The following is a 17155-nucleotide window of genomic DNA, read 5'->3' on the forward strand; positions in this document are numbered from 1 at the left end:
AAAACATTTATTTTGGATAATTAGGTAATTTTAGAAATGAGGCATTAAAGGTACCATTTTATAAAAGACCAAAAATATAACTAGAATGCTGGCAAGATATTTTTCAAACTAATTTCTCATACTCTGTGATATTAAAGACTGTTACTTAGACAAGTTGTCATTAATGAAACATAGCATCTGCCTTCTAAGGGAAATATTATTAGCAAGCAAGAAACACATAAAAACAAGGCAAAAAAATGGAAATATGAAAACAAAGAACCACTTCCATCCCTTTAATCATCCACCTTTGGAGATAAGTTCCACCCAAAATCTGGTTAAGCATTTTCTCCAAGAGACCCAAGATACCCACAGATCAAAGTATCCTGAAGAGAATAGAAGTCATTTACCATTACCTTTGGGGTTTTGACTTATTCTAAGATGAGACTGAAAAAAGGCCCAAAACCTTAGAGTGACCCAAGAATCTCATATATGTTTATCTCAAAAATTTCTTGAGGTCTTTTATACCAGGTGTAGGTTAAAACTAGGATAAATTTCACCTTACGGCAAAACATAACAGTTGGGATTCAATCCAGGTCTTACAGAGGGAAAAGTAAGCAAAAGAGATTATAAGTCAACAATTCTACTGTATTAAATAATAGTCCTACAAAAAGTTACACATATAAAGAACATGAAAAAAAGTATCCTTTGCTTAATAAAGGAGTTTAAATTCATTTATCCTGTTCTATTTTAAGAAAGATTATATGTATAATTTGAAGAAAGATATATCTGAACAAGGCAAGGCAGAGAAATGCTCCATCTGAGAAAAGACAGATTCCACAGAACAAGGACATTTCAAAAGAGCTGGTTGGTAGCCAATCATAGGACAGTAAAGGATAAGTTAGTTGTTCTTAATGCCCATGCGAGAACTTATGTAGGGGTTGGGGAAGAAGCTAAAGAGCACTGTGGTAGGAACAATTCTATTTCAGCTCCAAGATCCTGGTTCTCTGATTGACATACACCTTCTCCCAGTTATTCAATCAAATGCTAATATAGGTACTATTGTGAAGGGCTGTGGCAAATGTAATTAAGGTCCTGAACCAGCTGACTCGAAGGTGGAGAGATTTTTCCTTGGTGGGCCTAACTTGATCAGGTGAAACTTTAAAAGAGACTAGCCTTTTACTGGTAATGTAAATTTAAAGCATGAGATGGATAAAATATGATGGAGATTCTCCATTGCTGTCTTTAAAGATGTAAGGGCACATGTGGGTCTCTAGAAGCTGAGAGAAGCTCCCAGCTGACAGACAGTAAAGAAATTTAGTCCTTAGGTCTACAATCACAAGATGTGAATTCTGCCCCAATGTGAGCTTAGAAGAGAATATCAGTTCCTGATGAGAATGCAGTTGGTCAACACCTTGTCCAGTACCAGAGCAGACAACTCCATCATGCCATGCCCAGATTTTGACCCCCAGAAACACTTAAATGAGTATTATGTGAAGCTGTTAAATTTGGGGTAATGTGTTACATGGCAAGCAAAAATTAATATAAGCATGAACCAGGCTAAATCATACAGCTTGATTTAGAAGAATCCAGTGAAGTTTACTGTAAGCCTAAAGTCCTACTTCAAGAAATGTGTCTAATAACAAGGACATATAATACTAAGAAACCAAAGCAGGACATTATTAGATTAGACACTGTAGAGAAACAAACTGAAGAAATTTTAGAGCTCATTAGCCATGGGGTAACCAAGAGACAAATGTCATAAAAATACAATGTATTCTTATACATTTTTATAGCAGGAGAAAGATGATTTTTCTAGATTCAGTGAAACCAAAAGGTGAGATTAAGTAACCTTTAAGGGCTCTTTCAACACTCTCTTTAATCCTCATTAAAAATATAGTCCTATCTTTTTTTTTTTTAATAGACATCGGAGATACCTGGGCACCAACCCAGATTCTATAAATGTTCAGAACTCACCTAGCTTCCTACATAGCACTACATCAGAAAGGGAACAATTTATTAAGGTCCAAAGTGTTTGTACCTGCACTTGACCAAGGGACTTTATTGCACAGCAAAATACCTAACTGAACGAAAGCAAGGCTTTCTTCTCACATAAAAACTTCTTTCAAATCTTCAAAAAGATCATTTGAAAAAAAAATGCCATTTTGAAAACTTAAAGTCCATGTATATGGGCATAGGGAGGGAGGAGCTCATAAGGTCATATACATGAGGCAATAACATTAACTGAAAAAGAGAAACTGGTTCATGCACTAGGAGTAAATTTTTACTCTAAATTTAGATACTTGTTAAAAAAGTATACATGAAGTATAAATTAGGCACTTAAACGTTAGTGAACTCCTTGATTAAACTATGACCAGGGGAAAAACAGTGGTAGCAATAGCTTGATAGTGTTAATTCTGCACCTATATAGCTTAATTTAATGCTACAGTCTAAGGAAATTTTTAAGAGAAATAAAATCCATTGCCATAAATAAATCCAATTTATTCTAATTACTTTGAAAGCAACTGCTAGGCCTTCAAGGAAGTTCTAGAAAGTTGTTGATAATAACTTGAGTCCAAAGAGCCTGTTTATCTTAATATTAATTAAAACGTTAAAAAAATTTAACATAAATCAGATGAAACCAAAAAAAGAATTTCAGAACTTCAGTTCTCTAGGGAAATACACTGAGAGTTTGATGCAACAATGGGGGAGGGGAAATTCAAGGAGTTAACAAAAAAATTTCTTTAATAGCAAACCATAAGTAATAAAAACATAAACAAAAGCTTTTCTCTGTTGTCTTCATTTCCTTTAGTTTAAGATCGGTAAGTATCCTCTAAATGACAAGTAGAAAGTAATTTGACATGAAAAACCCAAAACAATCAAATGATACAGTTCCTGATTTTACAGTGCCCACACTGCCTTCTTTCTTACCTTGTCTATCCTATCTGGGCGGTTAGTAGCTGCCAAAATTGTCACATTCTTTAACTGTTCAATGCCATCCATTTCCGTCAAGAGCTGAGCCAAAACACGATCGGCTACATTCCCAGCACCTGAAGAACTGATTTTTGAAAATACAGTTTTAAAAATTTGTTTACCTATCCCTAGATACTTCATTATTTTTAGAAGACTGTATATTCTATAATAAAAAACATTGTCTGTTTCAAAATACAAAACGTACACTTCAGAATTCATTACTTGCTGAAATATCATTATCTAAGAACCAACTATATTCAGATCATTTCTTTTCCTCCATCATCAACCATGATCATTTTCTCTCCAATAATAAAATGCTGAGTGTCAAATATAAAAGATCTGAGTAGATATAAAGTTTTTTTAAAGTTCACCAAATACATAATTATTTAATTTAATCAATATTTATATTTAATACAGCATATATACTGACAAGAATTGGGAATTAAAAAACTGAGTAAGATACAAACTCATTTTCACATGAAGCATAGTGCCTATGTGAGACAGAAAACTCTACATATCCATAACAAATGGGATATTTCTGATGTATCTTGATACTTTTAAATATTAAGAATATCTTTTCAACATATCAGCAGGTAGGTAGTCACTGTAATCAACTTACCCAGGAAAATAGGCCAAAAAAGCATTTAATTTTGTTCCTTTTATTCATGTTCCAGGTCAACTACAAAACCACTCCAGGACAAATTACACCTTAATTTAATCGCATTTCCTCTGACCATAAAAAAATGACTAAATATTGACTTTTAAGAAGTAAACTCAAGAAGTCTTACTGGTGAATAAAACTTTGATATTACACCATCAAGGCCCCAGAATTCTCATTAGCATTAGCTGGGATTTACTAAGATCTGTTCAGAATTGAGAAATATATAATACACATCTGGGTGGATAACTATAGAGTAAAACAGCATTATACACATATTAAACATATAAATTCAATCAGATGTAACTGAGTATGGGGAACTGGAGAAGAGGGAAAAAAGACAGAAGGGACATACACCATGCCTTTATCTTAGCACCCATGACAGAATAAGCACACCCTCAGTATAACCACCATGTAATATATTTAACAATAAAGTAATTAGGATCTCTAAATAAAAGAATTTAGACCTCAGCATGTATTACAAGTTCAAAAACCTGACTTAGCGTATACACAGGAGAGTAGCTGCAAACACATATGAAGGTGTTATACAAATTTTAATGTTAATTAACTAAATTAAATGGTTGGTTCTTCCAGGTTGTTATATAAATCACACTGTCAATTTATTAAATTAAATGGTCCTTCCCAATGTCAAAAAGTTTGGGACCAAGGAAGCCACTGAGATTTGTTTTGGTTAGCACTAATTCCTGCAAGTGACTAATCAGCAGGTGTATGAATTTGCTGATCTGACTCTACCTAAGAATAAAATTTGAATATTTTGAATAAATGGATTACATATCCCTCCAAAAATCCTCCATAATATAACTTTCCCAAATTAGAGTTTAACTCTTAGATCAGAACATTGCTAGCAAAAGCTCTCAGGGCTCCTTCATAATGACTACAAGCATAGATATATTTCAGGCTACCAACAGATTATATCCAAGGCCTTCAATTGTATTTACTTTGCTAATTAGCTATTATCCTATCTACAAAGAGGCTAAGGAAGGTCACATGAACAGGTTTTGGGAGAGTCAAGGTGAGCTGTCCAGGGCAGACATTCTCTAACCTGTGACCTGAAAAATGAGTGAGGACCAGACAGGCAAGGAAAAAGAAGGGAAAGAGAAAGAACACAGAACATTGAAAATGGCAAACAGTTCAGAATAGCATAGTAGTAAGGTAGAAATGTAAAAGATTAGCACAGAAAGATAAACCAAGGCTGGATAAGAACAAAGCCTTTGTTATCCAAATTACTGAGTTTGGATTTTGTTCTAAAGTTAACAGAAAGTTACAAGTAGAGACATGACAAGATCAGACTTAGGTATTTGAGGATCACAATGGCTACAACATGGAGAACTGACTACAAAAGGGCAATATTGGTCTGTTTTCCCGTCCAGCATGTAAGGATCTTAGACACATTTACTCCTTCCTAACATGTAAAAAACTCTACTAACTGAAAAATTATTTCTTCTCAGATCCCTCAGAGATGTGAGATCATAAGTATCCTAATCCATTTAGGCTGCTATAACAAAATATCACATGGTAGATGGTTTATCAACAGTAGAAGTTCATTTCTCATAGTCTGGAGGCTGTAAAGTCCAAGATTAAGGGACTGGTGTGGTCAGGTGAGGACTCTCTTCCCCTGCTGGTAACCAACACCTTCTCATTCTGTCCTCTATAAGAACGGGTGAGCAAGCTCTCTGGGGCCTCTTTTATAAAGACCGAAATCCCACTCATGACGGCCCCACCCTCATAACCTAAGCACCTCCCCAAGGATCCACCTCTTAGGATTTCAACATATGAATCTGGGGAGTGCACAAACACCCATACCATAACAATAAAGCAAATCAATGCCACAAAAGCCGAAGAGACAGGCTGGATACAGAGAAACCAATAAACAGAAATCTCCATGGGAAGCAGTGTTGGGACAGGAGAGCCTGAAATGTAATTGATGAATTGCTGGAGGGTTCAGTGCAGACAAATCTGAGAGTTAAATACTCCAGAAAGATCCAGTCATGGGGAAACCCTCACATTTCTGTGAGTTTTACATCCAGAAGCTACACCAGGTTCTCAAAGAGAAATTCTGAGGAAAATCTCCTCATACTTCTGGCAGAAGGAGGGGGGAAGAAGCCATTTTGAAATATGCCAGAACATTCAGTATTTCTCAATAAGACCTTTCCTCAAGAGAAACAATTTCCTAAACTATTAGGGTTTTATCACAGCACAACTGAGCTGGAGGAAGGGAAATACCCAACTCCAGCTCTCTGTAGTCATCCTATCCCACTCTCATGTAAGGGAGGTTACTGAAAAACAATTGTGAAGTTCATAGTCCAGCAACAGAGACTCCTTGAAAGACTGCAACCTAATCATAGACTACAGAACACTTTCCCTCCCCCCACACATACTACTGTATTAGTAAAGGTTTACTTTATCAGGGATAAAGAAAGAATTTCCATTATAAAGTAGTCAATACTCCAAGAAGACATAACAATCCTTAATGTGTGTCATTTAACAGCAGAGCATCAAAATAAGTGAGGCAAAACCTGATAGAACTTCAAGAAGAAACAGATGAATCCACTATTGTGGTTGAAAATCTGAACACTCCTGTATCAAAAATGGACAGATTCAGCAGGCAGAAAATCAGTAATGACACAGTTGAACTCAACAGCAACATCAGCCAACTGGATATAATTATTATACATATACCACTTCATATCCAACAACAGCAGAATACACTTTCTACCCAAGGTCATATGGAACATTCACCAAGACAGACTACATTCAGGGCTATAAAACATAACAAATTATAAAGAAAAGAAATCATATAATGTGTGCTATCAGACCACAATGAAATCAAACGAAATCAATAGTAGAAAGACAGTTGGAACATTATGAAACACTTAATACATTTATAAATAATACATAGGTCAAAGAAATCTCGACAAAAATCAAAAAATATTTTAAACTAAATGAAAATGAAAGTACAGCTTATCAAAATTTGTTGGATATAGTGGAAGTAGTGCTTAAAGAGAATTTTATAGCATTGAATGCATGTATTAGAAAAGAAGAAAGATATAAAATCAATAATGTAAGCTTCTACTTTAGGAAACTAAGAAAGAACAATTTAAATTCAAAATAAACATACGAAAAAGTAAAAATCAGAGCAGAATCAGTAAAATCGGTAACAGAAAATCAGTAGAGAAAATCAATAAAACCAAAAGCTGGCTCTTTGAAAAAATCAGTAATTACTAACATTAGAAATGAAAGAGGAGATGGTTACAGATTCCATGGACCTTAAAAGTTTAATAAAGGGTACTATGAGTATTAATACTATGAAAAACTTTATGTCCACAAATTCTTTGAAAGACAGACTGCCAAAACTGACAGGAAAAAGAAATGGACAGTCTGAACAGGCCTATGACAATGAAAGAAACTGAATAATTAATGATCTTCTGAAACAGAAAGCATGAGACCCAGTTAGGTTTACTGGTAAATCTGCCAGTCACTTTAGGAAGAAATTATAACAGTTCTCTACAACTTCTTCTAGAAGACAGAAGCAGAGGGAATACTTCTTAGCTCATTCTCTGAGGCCAACATTATCCTAAAACCAAAACCAGACAGAGACATCACAAGAAAATTACAGACCAATTATCTCTTATGAATATACAAAATATTAGCAAATTGAATTCAACAATACATAATAATGTATGTATAATTCAGAAACATATAAAAAGATTTATACACTATGATCAAGTAGGATTTATCCCAGGTATACAAGGCTAGTTAAACATTAAAAAATCAGTGAATATAATCGATCACATCAACCGACTAAAAAAAGAAAAATTGCATGAGCACATCAATAGATACAGAAAAAGGATCTGACAAAGAGCCCTTTTTGTCAAATTATGCTAAACACCCAATCACAATAAAAATTGAGGAAACCAGGAATAAAGGGAACTTCCTCAACTTGATAAAGAACATCGACAAAAACCGTAACTGCAACTAACATCACACTTAATGGTGAGAAATAAGTAACGTTCCTGCTAAGATCAGAAACAAGGCAAAATGTCCTTCCTGACCACTGTTTTTCAACAGTATACTAGAAGTCCTAGCTAATGCAATAGGACAAGACAAGGAAATAAAAGGTATACAGACTGGGGGAAAAAAACCAAATAAAACTATCTTTATTCACAGATGAAAAAACTGTCTATGCAGAAAAAACAAAATAACTGACAAAAACTTGTCAACAAATAGTGCTAGCATGGCTGTATATCCACATAAAAGAAAATGACTCTAGACACAGATTTTACACTCCTTACAAATATTAACTCAAAATAGATCATAGACCTAAATATAAAATGCAAAACTATAAAACTCCTGGAAGAGAATACAGAAGAAAACTCTAGTGATTTTAGCTATGCCACTGACATTTTAGACACACTAAAGGCATGATCCATGAAAAAAATAATTGATGAGCTAGACATTTAAAATTAAAAACTTTCGGAGATGGAGAAGATGGCAGAGTAGAAGGACGCTCGTAAGTCACCCTCTCCCACAATTACACCAAGACCCACATCTACAGACCCGCTCAGCCAACCAGAGCACCTGCGGAACTCCGACAGAACATCGCCCTCTTCAAAAGATAAAGACGCCAAAAATCTGGTAGGAGAAAAGCAAAAAAGAAAGAACAAAAGGCAAAGCAGCGCAGGACGGGTCCCGCGGGGAGGGAGCGGCAAAGCAGGACTGGCGCTCGCTCGCTGGGTCTCCCCTCTCCAACTGAGAGGCCAGCGGGACAGCGGGGGAGCCTCTGAGGCTCGGATCTGTACACAGCAGCCCTTGTCTGACAGAACTAAGTTAAACGGGCACAGAGCGTCCCCCAACACCCAGCCTGAGACGCGGGCCGGCAGCAGCGGGCAGGGCCAGGCTGCACAAGCCGGGCGGAGGACGGGGGCGGCTGCACGGAGGCAGGCCTGGGGGACTGCAAGGGGCTGGGCGCCGTGGCTGTGGGTGCACAGGGCAGAACAACCTGGGCCCTCCATAAAACAGCAAGGTTGATGTGCTCTCGGGGGAAGGGTGCATACCCCCATCTCTGAAAACCCACGGAAACTTTTCGGGGGAAGAGAGGCGGGGCTCAGGCACAGCCGCCATATCCTCCAGCGCTAGCACCCAGGCGGGGGCGGGGGCGAAACCTGCATTCGAACCGAAGGGCTCAGCAGCCTCAAGGGCCAGACTGAGACTTGCCTACAGCCCAGTGCAGATAGGATCCTTGCATCCTGGTCCCTCAGAGAACTTGCTCCACAAAGACAAACAAGAAGCTGGGTTTTGGCTTGGAGCAGGGACAAGGCTGTCCCTCCATCTTCCCTGAGCCCACCTGCGGAGCGCCGACCAGGGCAGAGCGCGCATCCGCACAGAGCAGCGGAGCTACCGGCGGCGCAGGTAGAGGGAGAGCGGCCCCCCACCGGTCGGGCAGGAACACAGCCCCTGACCGAGGTGCTAGGAGGGGGCACAACCCGCCCTCCTGCCTGACCAGTCTGCAACATCTGACTGTGGCATCCGGAGGGGCAGTGACCCGCCCGCCCACAGCAGAGGAGAACTGCACCTGACCCCGTGTTAGGAGGAGGCGCGATCTGCTTGCCAACAGGTGCTGGGAACAACACAGAAGAGGGCGCCAACTGAGGGCCTCTGAAAACAAGCTGAGCTTCCAAAACAGGACGAAGACAGAAAGACTTCACATTAAAAGCACACAGACTCCAGGAGAACACCGACAACCCCCAACCTTTTTTTTTTTTTTTTAAATCTGTTTTTACCTGTTCTATTTTCTATTACTCTCTTAATTTTTACTTCTTAATTCATTTCTATTTCTCTTGGGTTTTGATGTCCTGTTATTGATTAGACACAGGTTTCAAATACATCTATTCATCTCCACACCCCCCCCCTTTTTTTAAAGGTTTTAAAAGGACGTCTCAACCCGATTAATACTCTGCTTCAACTCGCTCTTCTATTATTCATTATACACTGTTTTCAAACCCTCTTTCTCCCTTCTTTTAAAAATCTTTCTCTCTATTTTTTTTCTTTTTTTCCCCTAAGTTCTATTCCTAAATAGGCATTAGATAGATAAAATCCTTAAGATCCAAAATAGACAACTGATACTCCATAAACCACAGTCCCAGAGAGGTATGAGCAAGATGAAGAAGCAGAGAAACCTTTCCCAATTAAAAGAACAAGAGGAATCCCCTGAAAGAAAGCTCAATGAAATAGACATCGATAGCCTACTAGATCAAGATTTCAAAAAAGGAGTGATCAAATTGCTGAAGGAATTAAAAGAGATAGTGCTTAGAGAAATAAAATATGTCAAAAACGAAATTGAAGCTATAAAGAAGAGCCAAGCAGAATGGGTAAACTCATTGACAGAGATGAGGAATGATCTAATAGCTGTGCAAAGCCGACTAAGTAATGCAGAGGAACGAATTAGTGATCTAGAAGACAGGGCAACAGAAAGCACCCATTCAGAAGAACTACAAGATAAGCAAATAAAAAATAATGATAATAGCATAAGGGACCTATGGGATAATATAAAGCGTCCCAATCTTCGCATAATAGGGGTCCCAGAAGGGGAAGAAGGATCAAAGGGGATTGAAAAGGTTTTTGAAGAAATCATGACTGAAAACTTCCCAAACTTAATGAAGGAATCAGATATACAAGTACAGGAAGCTCAGAGGGTCCCAAACAGGAAGAACCCAAATAGACCCACACCAAGACATATCATAATCAAGATAGCCAGAGTCAAGGATAAAGAAATGATTCTAAAGGCAGCAAGAGAAAAGCAAAGAGTGAATTACAAGGGAACCCCCATAAGGCTCTCAGCTGATTTCTCTACACAAACACTACAGGCCAGAAGGGAGTGGCAAGATATATTCAAAGCCCTGAATGAAAAAAAGATGCAGCCTAGGATACTTTATCCAGCAAGGCTATCCTTTAGGATAGAAGGAGAAATAAAGAGTTTCACAGAAAAAAAAAGCTGCAGGAGTTTAGCAACACTAAACCCACGCTAAAAGAATTATTGAAAGGGCTATTCTAAATAGAAAAGCAGCAGGATGCTACAGAAATGAGAAACTCACAACTGGAAAGGTGATAACTCATGAATTACAAATAAAGAAAACATGAAATTATAAAAGAAGACATACAAATCACTGAGAGTGGGAGAGGGAGGTAGGGAAATATAGAATATTTTTTTCTTTCTTTTTTAAAATTTTTTTAACAGTAGGATGGGTTTGAGATCATGTTACTGTCAGTTTAATAAAAACAGTTATAGTAATGGGTTAACAGATTTACGAAAAAGGGTAACCACAAGTCAAAAGTTTACAAGGGAGTCACAAAAATTAAATAAAATCCATGATAATACAAAGGAAAATTACCAAACCACAAAAGGAAGAAGAAAGGAACAAAGGGATATACCAATTCAACTGCAAAGATAAGTTCAAAATGGCAATAAACACACATTTATCATTAATTACTATAAATGTTAACGGACTAAATGCTCCAGTCAAAAGACATAGAGTGGCAGACTGGATAACAAAGCAAGAACCTTCAATATGCTGCATACAAGAGACCCACTTTAGGGAGAAGGACACATATAGATTGAGAGTGAAAGGATGGAAAAGGATATTCCATGCAAATGGAAAAGCCAAAAAAGCAGGTGTTGCAGTACTGATTTCAGACAAAATAGACTTTAAAACAAAGGCCATAAAGAAAGATAAAGAAGGCCATTTTATAATGATTAAAGGAGGGATACAAGATGAAGATATTACACTCGTTAATATATATGCACCCAATATAGGAGCACCTAAGTACATAAAAGAATTACTAACAGAGATAAAGGGGGATATTGATGGGAATACAATCATAGTTGGAGATTTTAACACTGCATTAACATCACTAGACAGATCTTCCATACAGAAAATCAACAAGGCAACAGAGAAATTAAATACTACAATAGAAAAACTAGATTTGGTGGATATTTTCAGAGCATTACACCCCCCAAAAATAGGATACACATTCTTTTCAAGTGCACATGGAACATTTTCCAGGATCGATCATGTACTTGGGCACAAAAGAAACCTCAACAATTTTAAGAAGATAGAAATTATCTCAAGCATCTTTACTGACCACAATGCCATGAAACTGGAAATCAACAACAGAGAATCAAAGGAGAAAAAAAGGAAAGCATGGAGATTAAACAATATGTTATTGAAAAAACAATGGATCAATGAGGAAATCAAAGCAGAAATTAAAAAATACCTTGAGACAAATGATAATGAAAGCACAACCACTCAAAACCTATGGGACACAGCAAAGGCAGTGCTAAGAGGGAAGTTTATAGCGATACAGGCCTTCCTCAAAAAAGAAGAACAATCTCAAATAAACAAGTTAACCCACCACCTGAATCAATTAGAAAAAGAACAACAAAAAGCCCCAAAAAGCAGCAGAAGGAAGGAAATAATAAAGATCAGAGAGGAATTAAATACAATAGAGATTAACAAGACCATAGAAAAAATCAACCAAACCAAAAGCTGGTTTTTTGAAAAAGTAAATAAAATCGACAAACCTCTGGCCAAACTCACAAAGAAGAAAAAAGAGAGAGCACAAATTAGCAAAATAAGAAAGGAAAATGGAGAAATTACAACAAACAAAATAGAAATACAGAATATCATACAAGAATATTATGAAAAGCTATATGGAACCAAACTGGATAACCTAGAGGAGATGGACAAGTTTCTGGAAACATACTGTCCACCAAAACTGAATCAAGAAGAAACTGAACACTTGAACAATCCGATCACTAGAAAGGAAATAGAAATAGCAATTAAAAACCTCCCTACAAATAAAAGTCCAGGACCGGATGGCTTCACTGGGGAATTCTACCAAACATACAAAGAAGAACTCATACCAGTCCTTCTCAAACTCTTCCAGACGATTGAAAAGGAGGGAATACTCCCAAACTCATTCTATGAAGCCACCATCACCCTGATACCAAAACCAGGCAAAGACACTACAAAAAAAGAGAATTATAGGCCAATATCACTGATGAACATAGACGCCAAAATCCTCACCAAAATTTTAGCAAATAGAATCCAACAACACATAAAAAAGATTATACATCATGACCAAGTGGGGTTCATCCCAGGGACAGAAGGCTGGTTCAACATACCCAAATCAATCAATGTAATACATCACATCAACAAGAGAAAGGACAAAAACCACATGATCATCTCAATCGATGCAGAAAAAGCATTTGATAAAATTCAACACCCATTTATGATAAAAACTCTCGCCAAAGTAGGTATAGAGGGAACATATTTCAACATAATAAAAGCTATATATGACAAACCTACAGCCAGCATAGTTCTCAACGGTGAAAAACTCAAAAGCTTCCCACTAAAATCTGGGACAAGACAAGGATGCCCACTATCACCACTCCTATTCAACATAGTCCTGGAAGTCCTAGCCACAGCAATCAGGCAAGAGAAAGAAATAAAAGGGATCCAAATTGGAAAAGAAGAGGTAAAAGTGTCATTATATGCTGACGGCATGTTACTATATATAGAAAACCCTAAAAGGTCCACACAAAAGCTAGTAGAGCTGATTGAAGAATTCAGCAAGGTAGCAGGTTACAAAATTAATGTTCAAAAATCAGTTGCATTTCTTTACACTAACGAGAAATCAACAGAAAAAGAAAGTAAAGAAACAATCCCCTTTAAAATAGCACCCAAAGTAATAAAACATCTGGGAATAAATCTAACCAAGGAGGTGAAAGAGTTATACACAGAAAACTATAAACCATTGATGAAGGAAATTAAAGAAGATTTTAAAAAATGGAAAGATATTCCATGCTCTTGGATTGGAAGAATCAATATTGTTAAAATGGTCACACTGCCCAAGGCAATCTACAGATTTAATGCAATCCCTATCCAATTACCCAGGACATATTTCACAGAACTAGAACAAATCATAATAAAATTTATATGGAACCATCAAAGACCTAGAATTGCCAAAGCATTACTGAAGAGAAAGAAAGACGCTGGAGGAATAACTCTCCCAGACTTCAGACAATACTATAGAGCTACAGTCATCAAGACAGCATGGTATTGGTACCAAAACAGACCTATAGACCAATGGAACAGAATAGAGAGCCCAGAAATGAACCCACAAACTTTTGGTCAACTCATCTTCGACAAAGGAGGCAAGAGTATACAATGGAATAAAGACAGTCTCTTCAGCAAATGGTGTTGGGAAAACTGGACAGCAGCATGTAAAACAATGAAGCTAGAACACTCCCTTACACCATATACAAAAATCAACTCAAAATGGATTAAAGACTTAAACATAAGACAAGATACAATAAACCTCCTAGAGGAAAAGATAGGCAAAACATTATCTGACATACATTTCAAAAATTTTCTCCTAGAAGAAATAAAAGCAAGAATAAACAAATGGGACCTAATGAAACTTACAAGCTTCTGCACAGCAAAGGAAACCAGAAGTAAAACAAGAAGAAAACCTACGGAATGGGAGAAAATTTTTGCAAGTGAAACCGACAAAGGTTTGATCTCCAGAATATATAAGCAGCTCATACAACTCAATAAGAAAAAAATAAACAACCCAATCCAAAAATGGGCAGAAGACCTAAACAAGCAATTCTCCAAGGAAGACATACAAATGATCAAAAAGCACATGAAAAAATGCTCAATATCACTAATTATCAGAGAAATGCAAATCAAAACTACAATGAGGTATCACCTCACACCAGTCAGAATGGCCGTCATTCAAAAATCCACAAATGACAAATGCTGGAGAGGTTGTGGAGAAAGGGGAACCCTCCTACACTGCTGGTGGGAATGCAGTTTGGTGCAGCCACTATGGAAAACAGTGTGGAGATTCCTCAAAAGACTAGGAATAGACTTACCATATGACCCAGGAATCCCACTCCTGGGCTTGTATCCAGAAGGAAATCTACTTCAGGATGACACCTGCACCCCAATGTTCATAGCAGCACTATTTACAATAGCCAAAACATGGAAACAGCCTAAATGTCCATCAACAGGTGACTGGATAAAGAAGATGTGGTATATTTATACGATGGAATACTACACAGCCATAAAAACGGACAACATAATGCCATTTGCAGCAACATGGATGCTCCTGGAGAATGTCATTCTAAGTGAAGTAAGCCAGAAAGAGAAAGAAAAATACCATATGAGATCACTCATATGTGGAATCTAAAAAACAAAAACAAAAACAAACAAGCAAACAAAAACAAAGCATAAATGCAGGACAGAAATAGACTCACAGACAGAGAATACAGACTTGTGGTTACCAGGGGGGTGGAGGGTGGGAAGGGATAGACTGGGATTTTAAAATTGTAGAATAGATAAACGAGATTACACTGTATAGCACAGGGAAATATACACAAAATGTTATGGTAACTCACAGAGAAAAAAATGTGACAATGAGTGTGTATATGTCCATGAATGACTGAAAAATTGTGCTGAACACTGGAATTTGACACAACATTGTAAAATGATTATAAATCAATAAAAAATGTTAAAAAAAATAAAAATAATAAAAATAAAAAATAAAAAATAAAAAAAAAAGAAGGCAAGCCACAAGCTGAGAGAAAATATTTATGTCTGGTAAAGGACTGTTATCCAATATAACAAATCTTAAAATTCAACAATAAGAAAATGAAAAACCTCATTAAAAAATGGACAAAAGACCTGAACGGACACCTCATCAAAGAGCTATCCAGATGGCAAATAAATATGAAAAGATGCTCAACATCATATGTAATTAGGAAACTGCAAGTTAAAACAACAGTCAGACACCACTATATAGCTATTGAAACAGCCAAAATCCAAAATGCTGAACACCAAATTCTGACGAGGATGTAGAACAACAAAAACTGTTAGTCACTGCTGGTGAGAATGCAAAATAGTACAGCCACTTTGGATGAGTTTGGCAGTTTCCTACAAACTAAACATACTCTTACCATATTATCCAGCAATCCTGCTCCTTGATATTTACTCAAATGAGTTGAAAACTTATGTCCAAACCAAAACCCGCACATAGATGTTTACAGCTGCTTTATTAATAATTTCCTACACTTGGAAGCAACCAATTGCTTCAGTAGGTAAAGGGATAAATAAACTGTGGTACATCCAGACAATGGAATATTATTCAGTGCTAAAGAGAAATGAGCTATTAAGCCATGGAAAGACATGCAGGGACCCAAAATGTATATTAGTAAGTGAAAGAAACCAATCTGAAAATGCTACATATTGTATGACTCCAGCTATACAACATTCTGGACAACGTAAAACAATGGAGACTGAAACTATGGAGACATTAAAATGATCAGTGGCTGTCAGGGGTTGAAGGTTAAGGAAAAATGACTTACACAGAGTATAAAAGATTTTTAGGGCAATGAAACTACTCTGTATGGACTATAATGGTTGATGTATGTTATTATACACTTGTCAAAATCCATAGAATAACTACACTGAGTGAACCCTAATGTAATGTGATGATGTGTCAATTTAGGTTCATCAATCATACCGAATGTACCTCTTTAAGGTGAGATGACAACGGTGAGCAGATTGTGCATATGCAGGGATAAGGGGCTTATGGGAATTCTCTGTATTTCCTACTCAGTTTTGCTGTGAACCTAAAATTGCTCTAAAAATAAAGTCTACTTAGAAAATACAAAACAAATTTTTTGAAGGAAAATGCTGAAGTCATTCAGTTAGAAAAATGTTACAGTAATGCAAAATAGAAAGAGTTTTATGAACAAAATATCATGGCAACAAGGATAAAAGAAGTGGATATATATGAGAAATATTAAGGGAATACAATCAATAAGGCTGGTAAATCAATGTCTCCATAAAGTTACTGGGTAAAAAGTACTTTAAACATGAAAATGTTGGATTTGAAGTGCCTGTGGGACAACTTGAGGTTCAGACATAAAAGAAAGAGGTATGACGTAGAAATACAAATCTTAGAGGCTTTGCCATAAAGATGGTACCTGGAGAGATGAAAGTAGAAGAGATCATCCAGGAAGTATACGGTGAGTAAAGAAAGATAAACGAGCAATGAACAAAACACCGATATTTTATAACAAGAAGTGGTAGAGGAATTTGCAAAGGAGAAGGAGTGTGTATTGGTCAGTTCAGGCTGCCATAACAAAGTATCGCAGACTAGCTTGCTCAAACAACAACTTTTCTCTCATTTTATAGATAAAGAAATTGAGGCACAGAAGTGGGGTAACTTGCCTAATATTCCACAATGAATAAATGGCAGAGGCAGAATCTGAATACATAAATTGGGTCCAGAGTCTATACTCCTTATAATAATATAAAGTAGTCCATAAAACTATAAAGCATAAATAACTTTAAAGAATTCTGTAAACCAAATACATCAATGTGCCAAAGTAAATCTGAAATTATTTATGACAGCCATCTTTTAAATCAGTATGAGGAGAGGGGGAGGGGAGCACAGCTT

The 17155-nt window shown here is 36.8% G+C and overlaps 1 protein-coding gene across 3 annotated transcripts in view; it reads right to left on the reverse strand.

Moving 5' to 3' along the window:
• Positions 1–17155, reverse strand: part of AFG2A (AFG2 AAA ATPase homolog A) — a 291836-nt gene that overhangs the window by 182414 nt on the left and 92267 nt on the right. For all 3 annotated transcript variants that reach the window (XM_031691715.2, XM_072938051.1, XM_072938062.1), the window contains exon 14: positions 2908–3034. In XM_031691715.2, coding sequence (XP_031547575.1) covers positions 2908–3034 — 127 coding nt within the window. The remainder of the gene's footprint in view (positions 1–2907; positions 3035–17155) is intronic.

Source organism: Vicugna pacos, chromosome 2, assembly GCF_048564905.1.
Source record: "Vicugna pacos chromosome 2, VicPac4, whole genome shotgun sequence".
Lineage (NCBI taxonomy): Eukaryota > Metazoa > Chordata > Mammalia > Artiodactyla > Camelidae > Vicugna > Vicugna pacos.